The 20,116-nt window shown below is 36.5% G+C and overlaps 1 protein-coding gene across 2 annotated transcripts in view; it reads right to left on the bottom strand.

Annotated features, from left to right (window-relative positions):
- The window catches only part of LOC143219009 (very long chain fatty acid elongase 4), a 36,879-nt gene that overhangs the window by 3,997 nt on the left and 12,766 nt on the right, over positions 1–20,116 (bottom strand). Inside the window, exons 1-6 of one of the 2 annotated variants that reach the window (XM_076444737.1) lie at positions 10,584–11,549; positions 2,836–2,917; positions 2,063–2,250; positions 1,740–1,820; positions 1,489–1,660; positions 220–497 (exon numbers count right to left, since the gene is read on the bottom strand). In XM_076444737.1, the coding sequence (XP_076300852.1) occupies positions 220–497; positions 1,489–1,660; positions 1,740–1,820; positions 2,063–2,250; positions 2,836–2,914 (798 nt within the window). In that variant the 5' untranslated portion in view covers positions 2,915–2,917; positions 10,584–11,549. Of the gene's footprint in view, positions 1–219; positions 498–1,488; positions 1,661–1,739; positions 1,821–2,062; positions 2,251–2,835; positions 2,918–10,583; positions 11,550–20,116 lie in introns of those variants that run through there. The other variant, XM_076444747.1, reaches the window with a different exon arrangement.

Genomic DNA, 20,116 nt, shown 5'->3' with positions numbered 1-20,116 from the left:
TCATTATTCTACGTGTAAGAGTACTAACCCAAGGTAATCGAAATGTCAATACTTCACGAGATATTTGACATTTTGTGTCAGAAACGTACTTTACCACTAGTGTTTACTCTGTAACTCTCCGAATGTTAATGGGAGTCACTGTATATGGATGGAATCAATTACAACATATATGTATGCATTAAAAATTTGTTAGATAACTTGATTGGATCTGCAACGTACCTTCGCGATGTACGCTTTGGCGTAGAAGTTGCCGAAGAGGACGATAAACGAGACCATGTAGATGACGAGGGCGTACTGCATCCAGAGCGGGAAATCGCATCCCGATCGAATACCGTTGATTCCGAGGATCAGGGCAGTGGTGAATTGGATCAGCTGGAGGATCGTCAAGTATTTCTTCCACCAGAGGTATTTGGCAACAGTTGGTCCGAGCGCGGCCAATCCGTAATACGAGTACATCAGCACGTGGATGAAGCTGTTCACCATTGCTGGCAGGAAAGCTGAAGAAACAACAAAAAAACTAACATTCCAGTTTCCATGCAACAATAAATATTTGTTCCTTTTTATATCGATCGTATAATTGTTAATAAAAGATGTACATTAATTAATCTAATTAGATCGAACCATTGCGCCGATAGCGTCAGTACATCTTTTTTTAGAATAAATATTGATCGGCAAAAAGTTGAATTTTGAATTTCTAACACAGTAAATTCGTTTTTGTGCTTGCGAAAGCACTTCAGATCTTATTTACGTCTATTTCCATTGAATTTATGGGCCTCTGGATATTTCAAAAAATAACCTTTTAATCCGTTAAAAATAGAGCCTAGAAAACATAGCACGTCAAAGCTCTACATTTGATACACTATTTGAGTGAGCGAATTCGCAAGTCACCGTAGATGGACTGAGAATTTGATATCTCGTTAATAAGTTCCACTCGAGCGAGAACGCGTGCCCGCGATTTCTCCCCTAATTGATTATACTTATCTAGTTTAGTCATACTCGCAACATCTGTTCTCGATTTCATTACAAAACTGAGTAGATGAAATGATAATTAACATTTTCTCTGTGTACTGCGATCCTAATGTTAACCGTGCACAGGAATGTAATTGTAAAAAATTTTTCTGCATAAGTATTTGTGAAATTTTAGAAAATTTTTGGAAATTTTCCACTCGTCAACTTTTTATTTCCGTTTTTCTCAACCTGGGGTGAATTTGCACCACATACACAGAGAGAAGGTTAAAGGCAGAAAGAAATTTCTATTCAGCTCCTGTGTCTTGCAATTAATGCAAACGCAATAAAATCGTCATAGAAAAATTTCAAATAATTTAGACGGCCGTTAGATCTTCAAATTACCGAATCATTGACTCCTTGATGCCAAAAAATGGTTACAGTGTCTCCAATTTGGAGATGACCACCGGAAAAGTAGGAACAAAACTTTTCCCACAAGTTCCAAAGGTTGTGTTAGAAAAATTAATTATGTGGGGCACTTACTTGATCCACTCGGCACCCATTTGATACCGATCCACCACAACGAGAACATGGTGGAGTGATGGTAGACATGGAGGAAGCTTAGTTGATTGTCCTTCTTTCGAAGGATGAAGAAGAACGTATCACAGAACTCGAGGAGCTTGCTGAAGTAGTACCACCAAACTGCATGAGCGATCTGTTATCAAAGCAAATATTTAATAAAGAATTTCATTAACAAAGAATTTCTTGAAGGATTCGAAAGATTTACGACGTACCTGTACTTCGTCTGGACGCGTCACCTGTCTGATTGGCTGGCAGACATAACTGTAACTTAACCTGGTGGACGCTACGAATAACTGGAAACAACACAAATGTTTCTATTGTTGCTAAAATATTGACACATTCATTCGCATTATAGAGTAATACCGGTTGAACATGATCCAATATTGAAGGTTTGAAGGCGCTAGTGACATACTGATTTGAAGGTACAGGTGACAAGCTCGCGACAGTGAGAGTTATCAAGACATCCTAGATAATTCATGTGGAAATCGGGGACAAGATGAGAAATATTGAGTGGTGGAAAGCAAAGAGATTGTACCTGAATGGCGATATACGCGTTCAGACAGGCCATCGCGAGATTATAGGGGACGAGGGCCCAGGTCAGCTTGAATGCTTTACGAGTTCTCATGATCTTTGGCCCGGCCCACACGATCAGCAGATACAGCATCGTGTAGATCAAAGTAGGTTTCGGCGAATCGACCAGCATCCATCCTCTCGTTCGTTCGTCTGACAAAATTAAACGTAGCGCAATTAATCGGGGATTGTTGAGAATTAATCGGAGAAGAGCACCATCGAAAAATAAATCGAGAAGCTGCTTCCCAAAATTGAAAATGTCTATCTACAGTGGGTGATCGAAGATCGTCGAAAAATCAATTAAGAAATTGTTTACTAATATTTTAAAAGCAGGAGTGGGAGAGATGAGAGATATTTGTTTGATAATAAAGTGTTTTAAAAATAGCTTAATCAAAGAGCTGTTTCATAAAACAAATTAGATATATTTAATTCTGGAGTTTCTAGAGTACTTAGACATTTTATGCATTTATGATAAAAATGAGTAGGTGCAATTTAAAACATTAAAAACATTAAAAAATACTCTTATGTCAGTTTCAACCGATCGAACATATTAAAAGAAAAAATAAATTTCTACGTTACTCCGGTTTGTTGCAATTCAGATAAAAAATTTTAATTTTGCAGAAAGATCCGCAGTCTATTCATAACATTCCGAAGTTTGTGATGATCGACGACATATTTCTACAAACTTTTTTATAATAATAATATATGCAACATTATGTTAACTATAGAGAGTCTCACCTGCGAGGGACAGGGTCCAGAGGTAGTAATCGTAGGCGTCATTTATGAACGTCGCCGTGGAATTGAGTATGTCCGCCATTGCCTGAAACGAAAACAATAATTAATTATAAACCGTGGATTATAAAATGTAATTCTGCCATTTAACTAAGAAGTGGTTAAATGTGGAAGTCCACTGCGAAATTGTAACAAATTTTAAAACTTGAATGTAGAAAATATATACATATTTATAATTGTAGTTATAAATTTTGGAGCATGAGATGTAACTTTACCACGATATTTAAATAAAAATTGGTGCAAAGTGACATTCAATTTTAAAATTATATTTTTATGGAACTGGTTAATCAATATTTTGATTTTGAAATTTGATTGGCAAATAAAACATAATTTTGGTTTGTCGTGACAGTGATTGTGCCATGTGCAACCAATCGATACCTCGTGGAATGCATCCCGAGTAAAAGGAATGCAATCTCAGACAGGAAATGGTTAACAACTGTGAAAACCAGCTTGTAAACGACTTCCCTTATTTACCATAGTTCAAGTTGAAAGTAAAAAGCTCGTTTTCACTTGCATCGAAACTTCGCGGCTCTGTTTTATAATTAGCTGGAGAACGTGTATAAATCATTGGGGAATTTCTACCGAACTTTCGTTAATCTTTCATTCATTCGCGGAAGATCAAATTGGTATGTATCATTTTCTATATTCATAAAATCCACAGTCCGATAATAAAAGTGCTAACTATCACAGTGTAAAGTATACTAATACGTAGACCACCGTTTAGTTTACCAATAAAGTGTTTATCACAGTTACATTAAGACGAATGACACCAAAAAATATTATTTACATAATAAATATAACTGGTTTACACACTTCGTATAAGCCTCCAATAGAGTATACCATAAAATAGCTTACAGCAATCATCTATTGCTACGACCCGAGTCGGAAATTCCGGACGAAAAGGGGATGAAAGCCCGGAAGTGTCAGAACACCCCGTTTCTCGGTCGTAACGGATATTTATTTTAACGATCGTTGATCCACGTGGCGCGTGGGTCCACGTCCGATCAGGTCCGATACCGGAGTCTGCTGAGAGGGGCAGGAAGGGGGTGGCAAAAATGAACGGGACGTGGTAAACGCCGCGTTAGAGGTACCGCGGGGAAATATGGTTTGAACTGCGCGGCGATTGTGAGGGTACTCAGTATCCGGTACATCACGGTGTCAGACGTATACACTGTATACGCGACGGAATACGGAGTCGATGGGGAACCCGATTAAATACACTGACACTGCTACCACACACTCGCGAAACGTGACGACACTGACACTGTAATGGCTTTAAGTATGGATTCATAGTGGAGCAGCGAGGTGAGCTGTGCGGTGAAGAAAAAGAAAAACAATGAAAATACATATGTACTTTTTCTTTAGTATGTGTCGAAATGTTGTCACGAATGTTGGTTTGTTTTCACCGCGCTGCTATCATCGATGCTCGCCGCTCCACTATAAATGCACCCTTACAGGATAATTATGCAATACAGAAATATAAACAATATAGAAAATGTATTGTATATATATATATGGGATACTTAAAGTCTATTATTTATAAAACACAACCAGAAAGCGTCAACGATTTGCGTCGCAGAATTGTACAGGAAAACAGTTATTCCAACAGATACCTTCAAAAATGTTCGTTCAGAATTTGAGAATCGTCTGTATTATTGTTTAGAAAACAACGGAGAACATTTAGAAAATTTGTTATAGTTATAAAGAAATTACAAACTTTCTCGCTGTATAAGTATGACTTGCTCTACTTCTCTTTAAATATCACCAAAACTAGTGTGCGGATAAAAAAAAGTATCCTACGAAAATTGCTGCTCTTTTTACGTACAATAAGATCCCATAATAAAAAATATAAGTTTCCATTTGAGAAAACTAAGTTGACCTTCAAATGACCTTAAAAACACCATCCAAATAAAAAACTGATACTGCGCCCCTTTTTCCCCTCGAAATCCTTGGACACGTGTTTTACACTTTTTCAATATCTTTCATACTTCTCCAGATATTCGACTGAAAAGCATGAAAGATATTAAAAAATTGTAAAACACGTGTCCAAGGATTTCGAGGGGCAAAGAGGGTGGATAAAAAAGTGCGCGGATAAAAAAAAGTAGCCTACGAAAATTGCTGGTCTTTTTACGTTCGCTTGCTCAAGCGAATTCCAAATTGAACGTCGGTACGACGTATTCTATCATAAATAGACTACGACGATTATGAAGCCTGATACCTGATCAGACTAGTTTACAGGAACCAGGATTGCAAACGAGTTTACTTTTCCCAGGCTAAGAGAAATTCATCTTGTAACCAACGAAAAAACGTTCGACACGTATGAGACTAAGATAAACGGAAGTTTCTAATCCATTTGACTCTGATTGGACAATTTAGACGCATAAAAACCTGTAATTTATTTACAAAGGTACAGTCTGTCACAAATTAATCAAAATATACACTGTATTATTAAAATACAGTGTCCTAAAAAGGTACTTCCTTGAAAGAGGTGATTTCCGAGGCCATTTCTAGTAACTTCTTCCTTTGCGAAAATGTTCTCCTTGGCATCGTTAACGAGTTATTAACGAAAAACACGGACCAATCAGCGGACGGATTCCGACTTGGCGACACGCCCCGCGGAGCGTAGCATTGTCATTGGCCGAGCCGCAATTCGTTTGCTGTTGCTCCGCCCTAATTGGATCCAGTTTTCCGCTAATAACTCCTTAACGAAGCTGTGGAGAACATTTTCGCAAAGGAAAACGTTGTTTCAAATTACCCCATTTAAATTTTATTTAAATAAAAATGATTGCCCAACTCTGATGATAACTAATAATTTCAATAAAACAGTTCAAACTAATAATACAATTCAGACCAGTAACATCATCTAAATTAATAAAACGAACGCCTACAATTAATTATACACTAATTATTCGACTGCGGAGCTTCATGCAAAATGACATTGTCTTGTTGAAAATAATACGCCGACGTTCCTGAATTCTTCGAAGATGTTCACTGTTCGTAATTGCACCCTCTCGTTTTTATCACAAGTGCATAAAACCCGCTAGCCTAGTAATTAATTATAAATCGGACAGAATATCCTAGTTAGGTTAACGGTGTGCGACTTTTACGAGCAACTGTATCGTAAAATATAGTGCAGCGAACCCGATCGAATAAAACGGAAAGTGTCGCTCGAGCGGATCATATCAATAAGAGAATGTCAGTGCTTTCTTCAAGGTAGCGTACGCGCGGGCGCTGTCATTAGCCGAGACATTCTTCTAATGATCGCTACCATGTACCGTTATCCGGTCGTTCACTCGCAAGATGAAAACGTCATATACATATAACTTTCACGTTACCGGAGTAGCACCGTATCACGCTATCTCTTCTCCGTATCCGCGGGAAAACGTGTTTTGTGCGCGGATCTTTCGTGCAAAAGCGAGGATCAAGTTTCGAGACGTTCGATGACTCCCATCGGGAGATCGAATGGAATGTGCAACTTTCATTTGCGGTTTAGCCTCGCTGCATGATCTTCTGGCAAGTGCAAGTTCACCCTACCGACTCCCCTTCCACTTTTCACAGTAGCATCTCCGTAACTGTCGTATCGTCGAATCCGTAACTGTCCTCACACACACAAGTAATTATGATCGTAACTATATCGTGTTTGGTGTCATTTTAATCAGAAAAACGAGACCAATACGATAGTGAATTTTATAGAATAAATTATTCTATTATAGAAAATGTTTGACCAAACAGGTATCTCCATACAGTAAAAGTGTCTCGCCCTCTTTAATCATTATTTAAACGATCATAAATGTCCATAATATTACAAAAAATATAATTTCTTCAGGGAAGCCTGCAGAATTATTCTACTTAAAAATCATTCGCATGATCTTCATGATTGGAACAGAGAAAATGTTCGAAGTTAAAAATTTGATCTTATTAATTTAAGAAATTAAATGTCTCAAAAATTGAAGGAGTCCAAAAATATTGCACGAAGTGCATACAATCGAAACGAGGAGATGCACCGGGTGCAACGAGTGTATCGCAACGGCACCGATTCTCGGGCAGTCCGACACGCGAGTGATCTTCACGGTGAAAGTTCGATAAATCGATTTATAATCTCCTGAGGCTGAGTGAAATCACAGGCAGATCAAGCTTTTTCCCTCTCCTCTGCTCTCTCTCTCTCTCTCCTCTCGCAGTATTATTGCACTGCGCTTTTGCCACCGACCATAAGGCTCGCAAGATTTACAAGATAGAATATTAAAATATTTAAGATTTCAATACAACTTCTCTTCGAACCATTTTCGTCCATTTTTGACTGTCAGAAGTTTGAATCGTTCATTTAAACGCTGCACAGAACATTTATAAAATAGTTAAACACTTAATCCCTTCAATGTTTCTGTTTTACTAAATATTGTTTCGAGCTAAAAATAAAATGATGGTTGCATTTATCTTTGAACCATTTCGCCATGAATATTTTGCAATTAGGTGGCACACTTAGGTGAATAACCTCGCACGTCACGTGAATTTCACAATAATATCAAATTGCATTTCGACATTGTCTGAAATGCATAAAATCCGCAGACTACTCACAACGTCGCCATAAACAGCTGAGATACGCGAATTCCCTACCTTCTGCAAAGATTCTTTCCGAACAACGCTGCCCCATCGACAAAAATGAATTACCCTCCAACGATTAATTATTACTGAAAGAGATTCTCAATCCTGCTTCGAATAATCGTATCATAAATTTCGTAACAAAAGGATTTACAATCAGATCGTAAAACCGAGTTCTTGAGCAATCGCTGTCACTCGTAGTGATTAATTATAGCTGTTGGATAATTAATATTTAATTGATTTCCGAGGAGGTCGACTGGAACGTGGCAGATGCAATTCGTCACGTGAAAGTATTGTTATATTCAAATTAGAAAGCGATAAATAGCTCAGCTCGTTCATCTGACGGAAAAATGGCGGCCTTTTCGAACGGGACTGTCGTCTTTGACATTGGTTCTTCTTGTTCGTATTGTAAATAACACTTTTTAGTTCGTGAATGCACTCTTTAAAAATTCTCCGAGTCGCTAGAATTATTTATATCCATTCTTATTATGAACTTTTTATGCCTCTAGGTTGGAATTGATTTAAACGATGTCCGCCATTTGGTTCACCCCATATAATCATTAGACTGCGTATTTTATTCATTTATGAAATAAAATGATGACATTAAAAGAATTTAAAGATGCTATGATATTATTTTAAACGTACTAAAATAACTATAAAAGAGAATCGATCTCTATTTACCTCTTGTTTATCAAAAATCTCAAGTTTAATGATCACTTGTTACTTCATGTAAATCTTGATTAGGACACTGCAGAATCACTGTTTCACGGCACTTTATTAACAGTATTTTAAGAAATACTTCGACATTTGTATTTAGTTAATATTGTGTATTTTGATAATCTCGAAAAATAAATATTATCGCTAATACTAAAAATATTTAAGTGTGTACCTAACCACCCAAAAAATGACGGACTATATTTATAAATAAAATTTTAAATAGTAAAAAGATTAAAATTGTACCTCTTACTTGAGAATATCGATAATTATTTCGAACCGTATTAAAAGAGTTAATGGAAGAAATTAATTTCTATTTAGTGAAAAATTGTTCGATGAAGACCCGCGGTATAATGATCTGTCTGCAGACATTTCCGACAAAATGGACGCTGAAGAGACAGCCCCGAGGAAAGTCTCACTCTGAACAGTCTCCTAATTCCGACTCTGACAGGGCACTCAGCTACCAATGACTGTCGACTGGTTTACCGTCTTGGGAACTGTCAATTAATGATGAAAGATTGTAGGACGTCTGCACACTGGCAGAGGATGTCTTCAGTGAATGGATCTCTCGAGAGCTGTAGAAGAGAGCTGCTCGTAAAAAGATACATCAGGGTCTTGTTTGAAAATGAGACTTCTTCAGGTGATACTTGAGTGACTGTCAACTAGTCTCGGTTAGGTGAATCACGCTAGGTACTATTTGCAAATATGGTCTTTGGCGAAGCTTAGTACTTCCTTTTCACTATGAAGATCACTATGAAATTCAAGGTGAAGATCTTGAAGATGTCGCGCTCGTTGAAAGCGATGTCCCAAGAGACGTGACAATTAATCCGCGAGTTTTATGGATTTGTAATAAACAGATTTTTATGCAAAATTAAAATTTTTTTCTTTCTTCCATAACTTTAGTAACTCGAAAATAATATATTAATTTTTCTAAATATCAATAAGTAAGATATGAAACAGTAAATAAGTAAGATGTAAAAAACGCAATAATTGAACTGCGAATTTGTTTGCGTTTGTAACAAAAATCGATAAGTGAGATTAAACAATTTTGACAGAATATTGTTAAGTAATGCTTTCATTTTTATCTCACTGAAATCATTAAGAGCAAAAATTATCCTTTAACTCGAAATAAATTCAGAGAACTGCTATTTTGCGTAAACATTATCTAATTATATAAACCTTTAGCTCTAATTAGATTGATTTGTATACATTGTGATTGTATACATTAAAAGGTGTTGCAATAATGTTCCCGTGAGTGTTTGTCGATTTGTGCAATGACGGATGCAGTGTAAGTGCAAAGACGATTGTCGATAGTAAATTACAAAAGAATCCTGTCCCACCTAGACGATGCTAATTTGCGTATTCAAGAAAAACAACTTTCGAAATAATTGCAAAGTTCCATTTAGCTTGTATTTGTACTTTCACCAGCTGATTTCTATTCTGATTACACTGATCGAAATACTGATTTTTTTAACGCGTAGAAATCTTCACTATGCCATTCATAAAAATCTTGATCATATTACTGTGAATGGAGGAATCTGTTCTGTCACACAAATTCTTTTTTAACTCCCAGAAATCAAACTTTAATTGTTAACAGACTGCAGATGCATTTATCACCAAATCTAGCAGGTGAAATTTAAATTAGTACAAAGATTTTAAAAATTGAGAATTTAAAAAATTCACACATAAATACAATTTCAATTGCCTCGACATTGAACACTTGTGAGCAAAATCGCAAAAATTAGTTCACGAAAAGAAACCACAAAATAAAGATGAATTAAAACAAAAAATTAAAAAATCTTTTCTGCAGACTGTCAAGATTTAATTTTACCGGATAATGAATGACGACAAGGAATTGCGAAATTTTTTCTACAGACTGTCCAGATCTGATTACACCTAAGCTACAAGCACAACGCATCAAAATTGCTTCGATAGTAGTTCGTATACGTTTGTCATAACCTTGGAAGCTTTGTGAAAAATGAAACGTTGCGAGACACAGTGAAAATAATATATTAACGATGCAGTGAAAATAATATATTAATATGTCAGTTGTGCCTTTCGAATACTCTTCAAAAGTTTCTCCTAACAATCGATAAAATGTTCCCATAAAAAAAATGAATGAAAAATCAATTTTCCTCAGTAATAACTTTCACATGTTAAAAATGGTATATCCACAGTGTAAAACGCATTTTAAACTAGAATCCGGACTCTAACTATACCACATCCTTAGCTCAGAACGAGCCTAACTGTCCAACAATGCTCAAAAATAAAATCCGTATTCCAGCAACCCCCAACTACCGAATATGAAAGACCTTCGAAAACACTGGCAAACAAGCCTAATTCCTCCACGTATCAACCGCATTCCCAAATGCAAAAATCGTTACCTTGACGTGTCAGGAGCAGGCGCTGGTTCTCCAAAGGAGCTTCTCAAGTTCCGTGGGACAGTGATCGCACTGGATCGTCCCGACCGATCACTACTCCTCGATCCTCGGCGAAACGAAACTCTTTTTGAAACCACGGATGAACTGGTGCGTGGTGCACCTCAGAGGAACATGGCCCGTACTAAATCGTTTCTAAATTCTGTGATCGGGTGAACGGGACACCGGCGTCGGCGACACCTGGATCCTCCCAGGTGTTTTGTCTCATACAGGGGGGAAGATGTACCGCGATACGTCGAGGTCGATCGGCAAAGTGGCAGCGCTTCGCGCCCGGTTCGCCGGTCAGCTTTATAACTTTTGCCTGTGTTTCGGTGTTATCCTCCACCGTGTCACCTCACCCGAGTGCCTCCCCCACCCCTTCAACCAATTCTCACAGGTGAGCAGCACGAGCGATGGTAAACACCGACGGAAACGAGACGAGCCGAACGAGGCCGAATACCGATGGTGGTTGGTGGGATCGATCGGTTTTGAGGGGATAGATCCCTAAACGGATATATCCCTGCTCCTTCATCTTCGTCTTCTTCTGGCTCTTTCGGATATACCCCTTCTCGAGGCCGTTGATAGTCGGGCATGTTACAGCCGACCTATGGGGACCATCGAGAGCCCCGTGACTTGCTGTACCACTGCCACTACCAGCGATCACAGCGATAGAAACCGGCACCGTTTGTGTAACACCGGCTACACAGCCGCTCCGATGGCCCCGATTCTTCAGAGTGATGAGAGAGAGGTGGAGAGAAAGATAGAGGGAGAGTGCTGCTGGTATCTCTTTTCGGTTTGGGACTGAGAGATACCATGGTGGGAGAGGGGGATCGACGAAAATGGGGTTTTATGGGTTTAGGGAATTTCCGTTTTGTGCATTTGTTATGAATAGACTGCGGGCTTCATGTGTTCATTGTAGAAATTGATAGGTCAAATATCAATAATAAATATACAACTCACTTAGACCTACCAAAAGCATCATTACAAGCGCAGATAAAAAATTTAAAAATCGTGGCCTTTACTTCTTCCTTCGCGGTTGCGATCAATAACAATTTTTACAAAAATTATTTACACATTAGCTAGTAAACTAATTCTTCTAACATCTCAAAAAAACTCCAGCTGTTGCGTCCAATATTGACAAAATTATTTGTTTTTAAAAGGTGTACGAATAATTTTTGTACACTCACTGTAGCAGAAATGGATAGATCAAATATAAAACAGTAAAAAAAGATTTTTCAGAGACGAGGGCTTTGAGAATTTTTGTTTTGTGCATTTACTATGAATAGACTGCGGATTTTATGCGGTTATGGTAAAAATTGATAGATCAAATACGAAACAGTAAAAAGATTAAAAGCATTCAATAGTGTCGTTATATTTCCATTGACTTATTGAAATTATTGAAGGAAGAAATAAATGTTTATTTGGTACCAGTACCTGGCAATTGATACAGACAATTTTTATTTTGCATAAAGGTCATCATAGTTACGAAGATTGGTAGATGGAGACCAAAAACTAATTCTTAAAATTACGACTCTATTTCTTTTGGTCATTTTCAAACAATGGATCTTACAAGTTTGAAAAATATACCTGTATTTACGTTTACTATTAATTTTGGGAGTTTCTTTGAATCCTTCTTAGAATGCCTTGGTTAAATATACCGTTGACCAACAAGTGGAAGTGGTCTGGGTGAGATCTGTTCTTCTCTCGCAGCTGTTCTCTTGGATTTTTTCTGTTGTTTGTCGTTCCTTCTATTGAATCGTCGAAGCAACTTTTGGAAATTTTTAGAACGTTTATACAGCCTGCGAATGCACTCGGAGAAAGCGTGAGATTGCAATGCGGACTCACAAGAGCTCTATCACCTGCATATTCGCAGATTTTTATAGAAACCGCATGTTAAGTGCTTACCGGTTAATTAACAATTTTTCCATCCTAGAATCTGTGATATACAAGCTATCTCTGCTGTTAAGTAGGTCTGACGATTCAAAGAGAGATCATTCTGACCACGACAACAGTTCTGTCATCACACTTGCAGCTACATTAGTCAAAATCAAATGCAAGATGGTACCGGATGTTTGTCCACACTCAGCTGTGTAATTATCTATCCAACATTTACGTGACATTTGTCATAATTATTCATCATCTCTGCAGCTTACATTAATTTTAATTTACATAATTACAGAGATCGATGATCAACTAAGAAAAATGTCACAGAAATGTTGAACAGATAATTACTAGACTGCGGATCTTTATGCATTTATAGCAAAACTGAGTAGATAAAATCCAAAATTGTTGAAAAATTTTCAAAATTGAAGATGTATGTTTGTGATTTCTCCCCTATTAAAATCATTAAGGGAAGAAATAACATTCAATTTGGCTTCTATTTCTTGCAATCGATGCAGACAATTTTTATTTTGCATAAAGATCCGCAATCTACTAATTACACAGCTATGTATTAGGTTGGCAACTAAGTTTGCGACCTCCACATTTTCTCAAACAACGTCATTTATATACTTTTTAAGCACGAGTATTTTATATAAAATTAATCGAAAAATTCAGAGCTTTCCAATGATATACAGTTCGAAAGGAATGGTCACTGAATAAGGTTATGATGATACAATAAAAGAATTACGAAACGAAAAGTCGCGAATTTAGTTGCCAACCTAATAAATTGCTGATGCTACATCCAAGATTGCGTCTTTTACGGAAAAGTGTGATGTTAATCTCAGAATTTCAATTGAATTCTGCTATAATACATTATTTAAAATCTAAATATCTGGTTGCTGAAGTTAATCCTGTTCGATTCAACACCACAGTAAGATGTAATCCAAGATGGTTGTGATCATTGGTCCATAAACAATAGATTCGGGCCATTTCGACTACATTTTCCAGGGAACAAGATTTATATGTGTCACCGCATAATTGCATAATTGTCGGACATCTCTATTGTCGCGGTAACTTCTTGATATCGATCTCAGAATTGCAAATGGATTATTCTCTGTTCACGCACCGTCGGACACGGAGTTAGAGTGTGCGCATGACTATATCTAGATCTCGAGCAAGCGAATGGTGTCTCACCTTCCATTGTCTTCTACCTCTTAGAGGTCGCGCTATCCGCGTTACATCGGCATTAACAATCCGTTTTACAAATCACCGAGTAATTCCGTCCCTGCTATATTTATTACGCTCAATTAACCTCTCATAACCATATGCTGGAGCGTAATTTGTATCGATATTGGCGGCCAATCGATCAGGTATCCATGGAAAGTCCTCGATCTTTTGCTAATTCTCTAAGAACCCCGTCGAAGACAAAATTACAATCATCTACAAATATTTCAATCATCTACAAAATTTATTCAATTCATAATTGATTTTTTTACGTGGTCGTAGATGCAGAAAATTATAAATTGTTCTAGTCATTAATTTACTATTGTAAGAATTTATTAAAATCGTTTTTTAATTCAATAAAAACAATCACGGTAATTAACACGACGTGGACTTTATCTTAAAATCAAGAAACCAGAAAGATCCTCAACGATTCCCCTTTTTTTTTCATTTCGCAGAGATCATCGTTAAATATACAAAAATTAATTTTCGAATCGATCATTTCAATTATACAAGAATGCGATGGTCGAACAAGTCTAACACGAAATATGCTTCACACAGAAATCAGGAAACCAGAAAAATCCAAAGTGATCTACGTTCCGTTTCAACGGCAAGATGTAACAATTAATATCATGTGAATCTTCCATTTTCTAACATGGTTGAGGAATAGTCGAAGTGACGGAATAAATTGCGACCATTAGTCTAATACACACTTTAGGGCTTCGATTGATGAATAAACATAAGTGCGGCAGACTATTGTGCGAGATAAATGAGAAGCTGAGGATAGTTAGAACGAAGTGACCTAATAGAAAGCAAAACGGTACTTTAACGGAACGGTGGAGCTGGTTTTTGTGGGGATTCAGACTCGTCACCGAGGAAAGCCGATCTTTCGAACGGTTTCTGAGACGAGCATGGGTCCGGCGACCTTGACCCGAATTAGAAATCCATCGGAGTATGGCGAACATGCGCGTTTTTTTCGGGAGTAATTAATGGTGAGAAGAATAGCTTGTTTGCGAGGCGGACATTGTTATTAGCGCGTTCGACGTCGACTGATTAATTCCGGTTTCGTATTAACGAGGTGATCCTAGTACTATTGGTGTTCTCGATAACTTACACGTTCGTTAATTAGCATAAATAGTTTTCGTCTCGTTTCTTTGCCATTTTCTCTCGTGCTTTTAATAATCGTGTAGGAAAAATTGAATATCAATGAAATTTACAACAAATAATATTTTGTTTATTTCAGCAATCGTTATAGGTTGTGTCTTTAATCATTTGACTGCGGATCTTTGTGAAAGATAAACATATTCTGCATCGATCAGTTCGTGAAATGAGGGACGGATGAGGATTAAATTGTGCAAATTGTTGTGGTTCTGCAGAGGAGAGGCTAAAGAGAGGTCGCGTTAGCACAGAACAGAGGATGTAAATACGGATCCGAGAGAAAGCGATGCAAGGCTCGCGCACGTAAAAGTTGGCATCAGGTGAGAGACAGATTAAAACCGGTCACAGGGTTCCTTTAACCGTGAAACTCGCGTTTCCAAATATTCGAACCCATTTCGCCGAACCCCTTCGGGACACCTTTCTTTCTGTACCTTCTGCTACACGATTAAGATCACCTTTCACCTGCATCCGCTTCGATAAAAATTCGCGAATCTCGAATCTCTTTCGCCTTGAACGAGGACCGTAATAGTTACAACCGGATTGTAGAACGCTGTGCAAAATAAAGATTGTTTGCGTCGATCGTAAGAAACAGAAACATTTCATTGATTTTAATGCATCAAATCTTGTAATCGAATTTTAAACCTCTTCCCATAGTCCAATCTTGCTGAAATTTTGTATACACACTTGCTTCCGATGACAATAAAAGTAGAAAATAAAATATATAAAAAAAACTTTTTAAAAACCACGCTTATATTCAAACGCGCTAAAAAGGAGAAAATAATTTTTTTCTTGGTTCTTCATAAAATATCGAATCCAGTTAAATGATTAATGATATTTTTCCCGAAAATTTTAAGCAATTAATTCAAAATTTCTTCTGTTATAAAATTAATGTCGGAATAGATAGAAAAATTTAATATAAATTTAAATAAGATCATTAAATTAGTGACCATATTAAAATAAAAGCGTGGAGCGCTAAACTATATTGACGTAATCTTCGTGGGCGCTCCACGCTTTTATTTTTATAGTCACTAATGTCATGATTTTATTTAAATTTATATTAAATTTTTCTATCTATTCCGACACTACTTTTATAACAGAAGAAATTTTGAGCTAATTGCTTAAAATTAATCATTTAACTGGATTCATTATTCTATGGAGAACCAGGAAAAAAATTATTTTCTCCTTTTTAGTGCATTTTAATAGAAGCGTGGTTTTTAAACAGTTTTTTTTATATATTTCATTTTCTACTTTTTCATTTCTCCTAGAAATGGAATTCGCAATCCAGTTATAACCAACTTCGTCTTCCACGCAAAAAGAATAAATCGTTCCGAACTTATACATTTTGATGCTGAATTTTTTAATACAAATTGTTGAAGTAACCGTAGCTGCTGGTTTCTGGTGTCGGGGCTATAAGCCGGTGTTCGTGCAAATTCTTTTTCGATGGGATCGATTTTTTTCAACTTCGGCAACGGTACTATATTTCGAGGACCGGCTTGTCCCGCTATCGCGTGGAATGTAGTAAGTGCTTAGCGAATGGCCAACAATTATGCGTAAAATTTATTTGCCGCCGTTGTGCATGCTCGGAGAGCAGTGCTCACTGCTGCAGATATGCCTCGTGTGTTGGGATAATTGTTTACTTAATTATCCGGGCGCTCTCGACGGGAGAACAACCTCCCAAAATTGCGAATCGCGAAAATACTGAAAGCTGATTTTTCAAATCATTTCGTCTGCATGAAAAATTTGTTTAGTAAAATATGAAACAACAAATACATTAGAAGATTCTAAGACCATCATAATATTATCATCAATTTATGAAAATGATTAAAAGTCGAAATCAATTTTTATTTAACCTTTGTTCCCTGGAATAGATGCAGAACATTTTTATCCTGCATTAAGATCCACAGTCTAGTAATAACTGTTGGTTTTCTGTTCTCTCGTCAATCTGATTTTTCAGAATTGATTTCTGTTGCCGAGCATGAGTTGAAATAAGCAAGGAATAATAGGTGGGACCAATGACGTCGAACACGCGTTTCGAATGCTTCGAGAAGATCCCGATCTATGAACGCTGTATCTCATGAATAATAATAATCCAAATATCGAGGCTGGAAGTAGGCTTAACCCGTTGGATGCTGTCTTACTCGTTCGTGAATAGAGTCGACGACACCGTTAGCCCGATCTTATTCAAACCTATAGCAAGTTACATTTTGCCGATTCGGCTGGCACACCTAAGTGGACGTCCCACGGCGCCCCTGCTCCGAGAAAATAGAATCTTCTTTGCATTTTCTTTCTGGGTTACATTTACAAAATCCCTAACGTTTCAATCTCAGTTAACATGTTAATCTTTGTGTCTCACTTCAATTTTTATGTGCAACAAGATATCTCCCAAACTAACAGTTTTTCGGTATAGAATAATTTTCTACAGGAAATCAGAAGATATATGGTTCCATTTGAAAAATTAAATTGACCTTCATATGACCTTCGTTATGAAAGTTGTTTAACCTTTTTGGAATAAATTGTTGAAGATATAAAATCTCCAGTACTATTTAATTTATATTTATCTTGTAAAGTTTGAATTCGTGTAAATGGCCAGTGTCTAAAAATAGACCATAAGATGAGGATGTCTAATAGAATGTCTAATATAATAGTACAAGATGAACAGAAAATTAGAAATGTGTCCTCTACGCCTCCACCTTTGTACATTCTATAATAAGTAATGTGATAAAAGTTGTTTAGCTTTCCTGGAATAAATTCTTAAAGATGATCTCCAATACAATTTCATTTATCTTTATTTCTTAATGTTTGAATTTGTGTCTAAAAATAAAATAGAAATTTGCTATTAATAGTGGTACAAGATGAACAGAAAATTAGAAATCTATTACTAGGAAAGATAACGTCCATATCTCGCATGCTATTCAAAATAGATAATGATACCGCATTTGAGGAACAGTTATAACGATCATATATTTTGAAGTGTCATGGTAAACCACTTCAGTAGCAGGCATTATGTCTAACAGGACAGAGGTAATTAAAACCATAGTATAACGAATAAATTGGAGAAGAGAAAACAAGCAACAAAAATGTCTGAATAGTTCGAATACCAATAGACCTAATCGTCGGCAGGACATGGTTAAAAATCAACGTACAAGATGCAAATAACCTCACCAGGACTCTTCTATACTTTTTAAAATATTCAAAGTGGTCTTCGTAGAAACCGCAAAAAATTTGTTGGTAGCCAAATGAATTCCAATAAATCTAAATCAAGAAATACATAAAAATTGATCAGAGAGATAAATATATCATTTAGAACATTCAATTGAGAAGAAAATTATATATGTACATATTTTCGAACAGTGAAAAATTTTTCCTCGTAACTCAACGTTTTAATAGCAATTTATTTATCATTTTGAGGCTTGTGGCGCCATTCATCGTCGGAGTGAAACGACTGCAGCACAATTTTACTAAGAAACTAAAGAAAAGCAACGAACCAAACTCAAAAAACGAGAAGGACAGCAAATTCAAGTAGATCGTTAACGAATCAAGCAGCCACGAAGGATTCAAGCTGTAGAATAAAATAACTGTGAATCTCGCCGCGATCCTTTCGATCCTTTCACGAATCCGCAGAGTAGGGCAGCTTAATGGCGACTTTATTCCCGGCAGGTTCATTTCGAAGCGAAGTATGTCGGTGGAAAAAGGCAGGCAACTATAAATTTCGTTAATTTTACGAGGGACCACGCCAGACAACGCCTCTCGCACAGAAACCGGAAGCAGAGTCCGGCGAAAACCTGTTCGACCGATCTGTGGGTCACTCGGTCTGGAACGAGGGCTCCGTTAAAAATCGATCTCCTGGTCACTGTCCCTCGATCGCGGCTTCTTAATACTTTTTGTCCTGGCCCCGGCCAATGTCTCCAGACCATTTAGGAAAAAAAAAGAAAAGAAGTCGAAGAAGGAATCTGGCTGCGCACGGAGAAAGCGAACCCGGTTACTCTCGCCCACAAATGGACAGATTCATTATTTGATACCGGAATCGATGTGTGCGTGCATATTTTAGCCGAAGAAAGTAAGCTTTTGTTGATCAGGTTGCTTGCAAAAGCTTTTCGATGCATGCAGACAGATCTGGCATTTGGAAAGCTATTTTATGGAGACATTCTCAATGAAACAGGTAGACTTTTGAAGTTGAAAATAGTCCTTCGAGATTAATCAATGAAAATGAATGAATTAATTAACTGAAGGAAACAACAATTTAATTCGAAATCGAACAAATCGTTCATTATACACATTACTAAAAAGATTTTATAATGAACTTATTTCACCATGCAGTTTTTCCAAAATTTAATACAATTGTTTTTACTAGATCTTTATGCATTTATAGCAAAATTGAGTACATGGAATTCAAAATTGTTGGAAAATTTGACAAATTGAAGATGTCAATAGATGATTTCTCCTCTATTAACATCATTAAGGAAAGAAATAATGCAATCGATGCAGACAATTTTTATTTCGCATAAAGATCCGCAGTCTAGTTAATACATATAATACTGTTGCATCCAGTGTTGGGCAAATTTTATTTTAAATAATAAATAAACGTGTGATTTTAATTGCAAATAATAACTAAACTTTTTATTTAAATAAAAGTAATTTAAATAATTCCAAGTGATCTATCTATTATTGCTTATTTGCAAATAAAAGATTATTTATTATTTGGATTGAGGTGGAAATCAAATAAATAGTTTTTGGTCTTCTCTCATTTCTTGTATTTTGTATACAATGAACATGTGCGCGTTTTTTGTCTGCTATAGCAACCTTTTCAAGTATACCGGCAGTGGTCGTGCCCGTCCGGAGGGCCTAATTTATTAATTGTCAATACAAATAATAATTGAAATTGTATTTGTAGATATCAAATTAACTTTATTATTTTAAATAATTCTATTTAGACTTGCTCAAATAATAAATAATTATTTCTGCTTTTTATTTGAATATCCAAATAACAAGTAACTTGTTATTTAAATTTCTATTTAAATAATTATTTATTTACATAAATTTATTTATTGCCCAACACTGGTTGCATCTATGATTTTCTTTATCTATCATGGAAGTAGAAAAGGACCATTGCCTTAATGAATTGTTTAATGATGATAATAGATAATTTACGATCCCTTCACGCAAAGTCATCCTAAGCAGGCACAATCTAATAACTTCTTCCGGAGGGATCGTTTAAAAGAAATTTATTAAGGAACGCGACG

The sequence above is a fragment of the Lasioglossum baleicum genome, chromosome 2, assembly GCF_051020765.1.
Source record: "Lasioglossum baleicum chromosome 2, iyLasBale1, whole genome shotgun sequence".
NCBI lineage: Eukaryota > Metazoa > Arthropoda > Insecta > Hymenoptera > Halictidae > Lasioglossum > Lasioglossum baleicum.
Note: the sequence above shows the minus strand (reverse complement) of the source record. Positions and strands in the feature narration are given on the sequence as shown.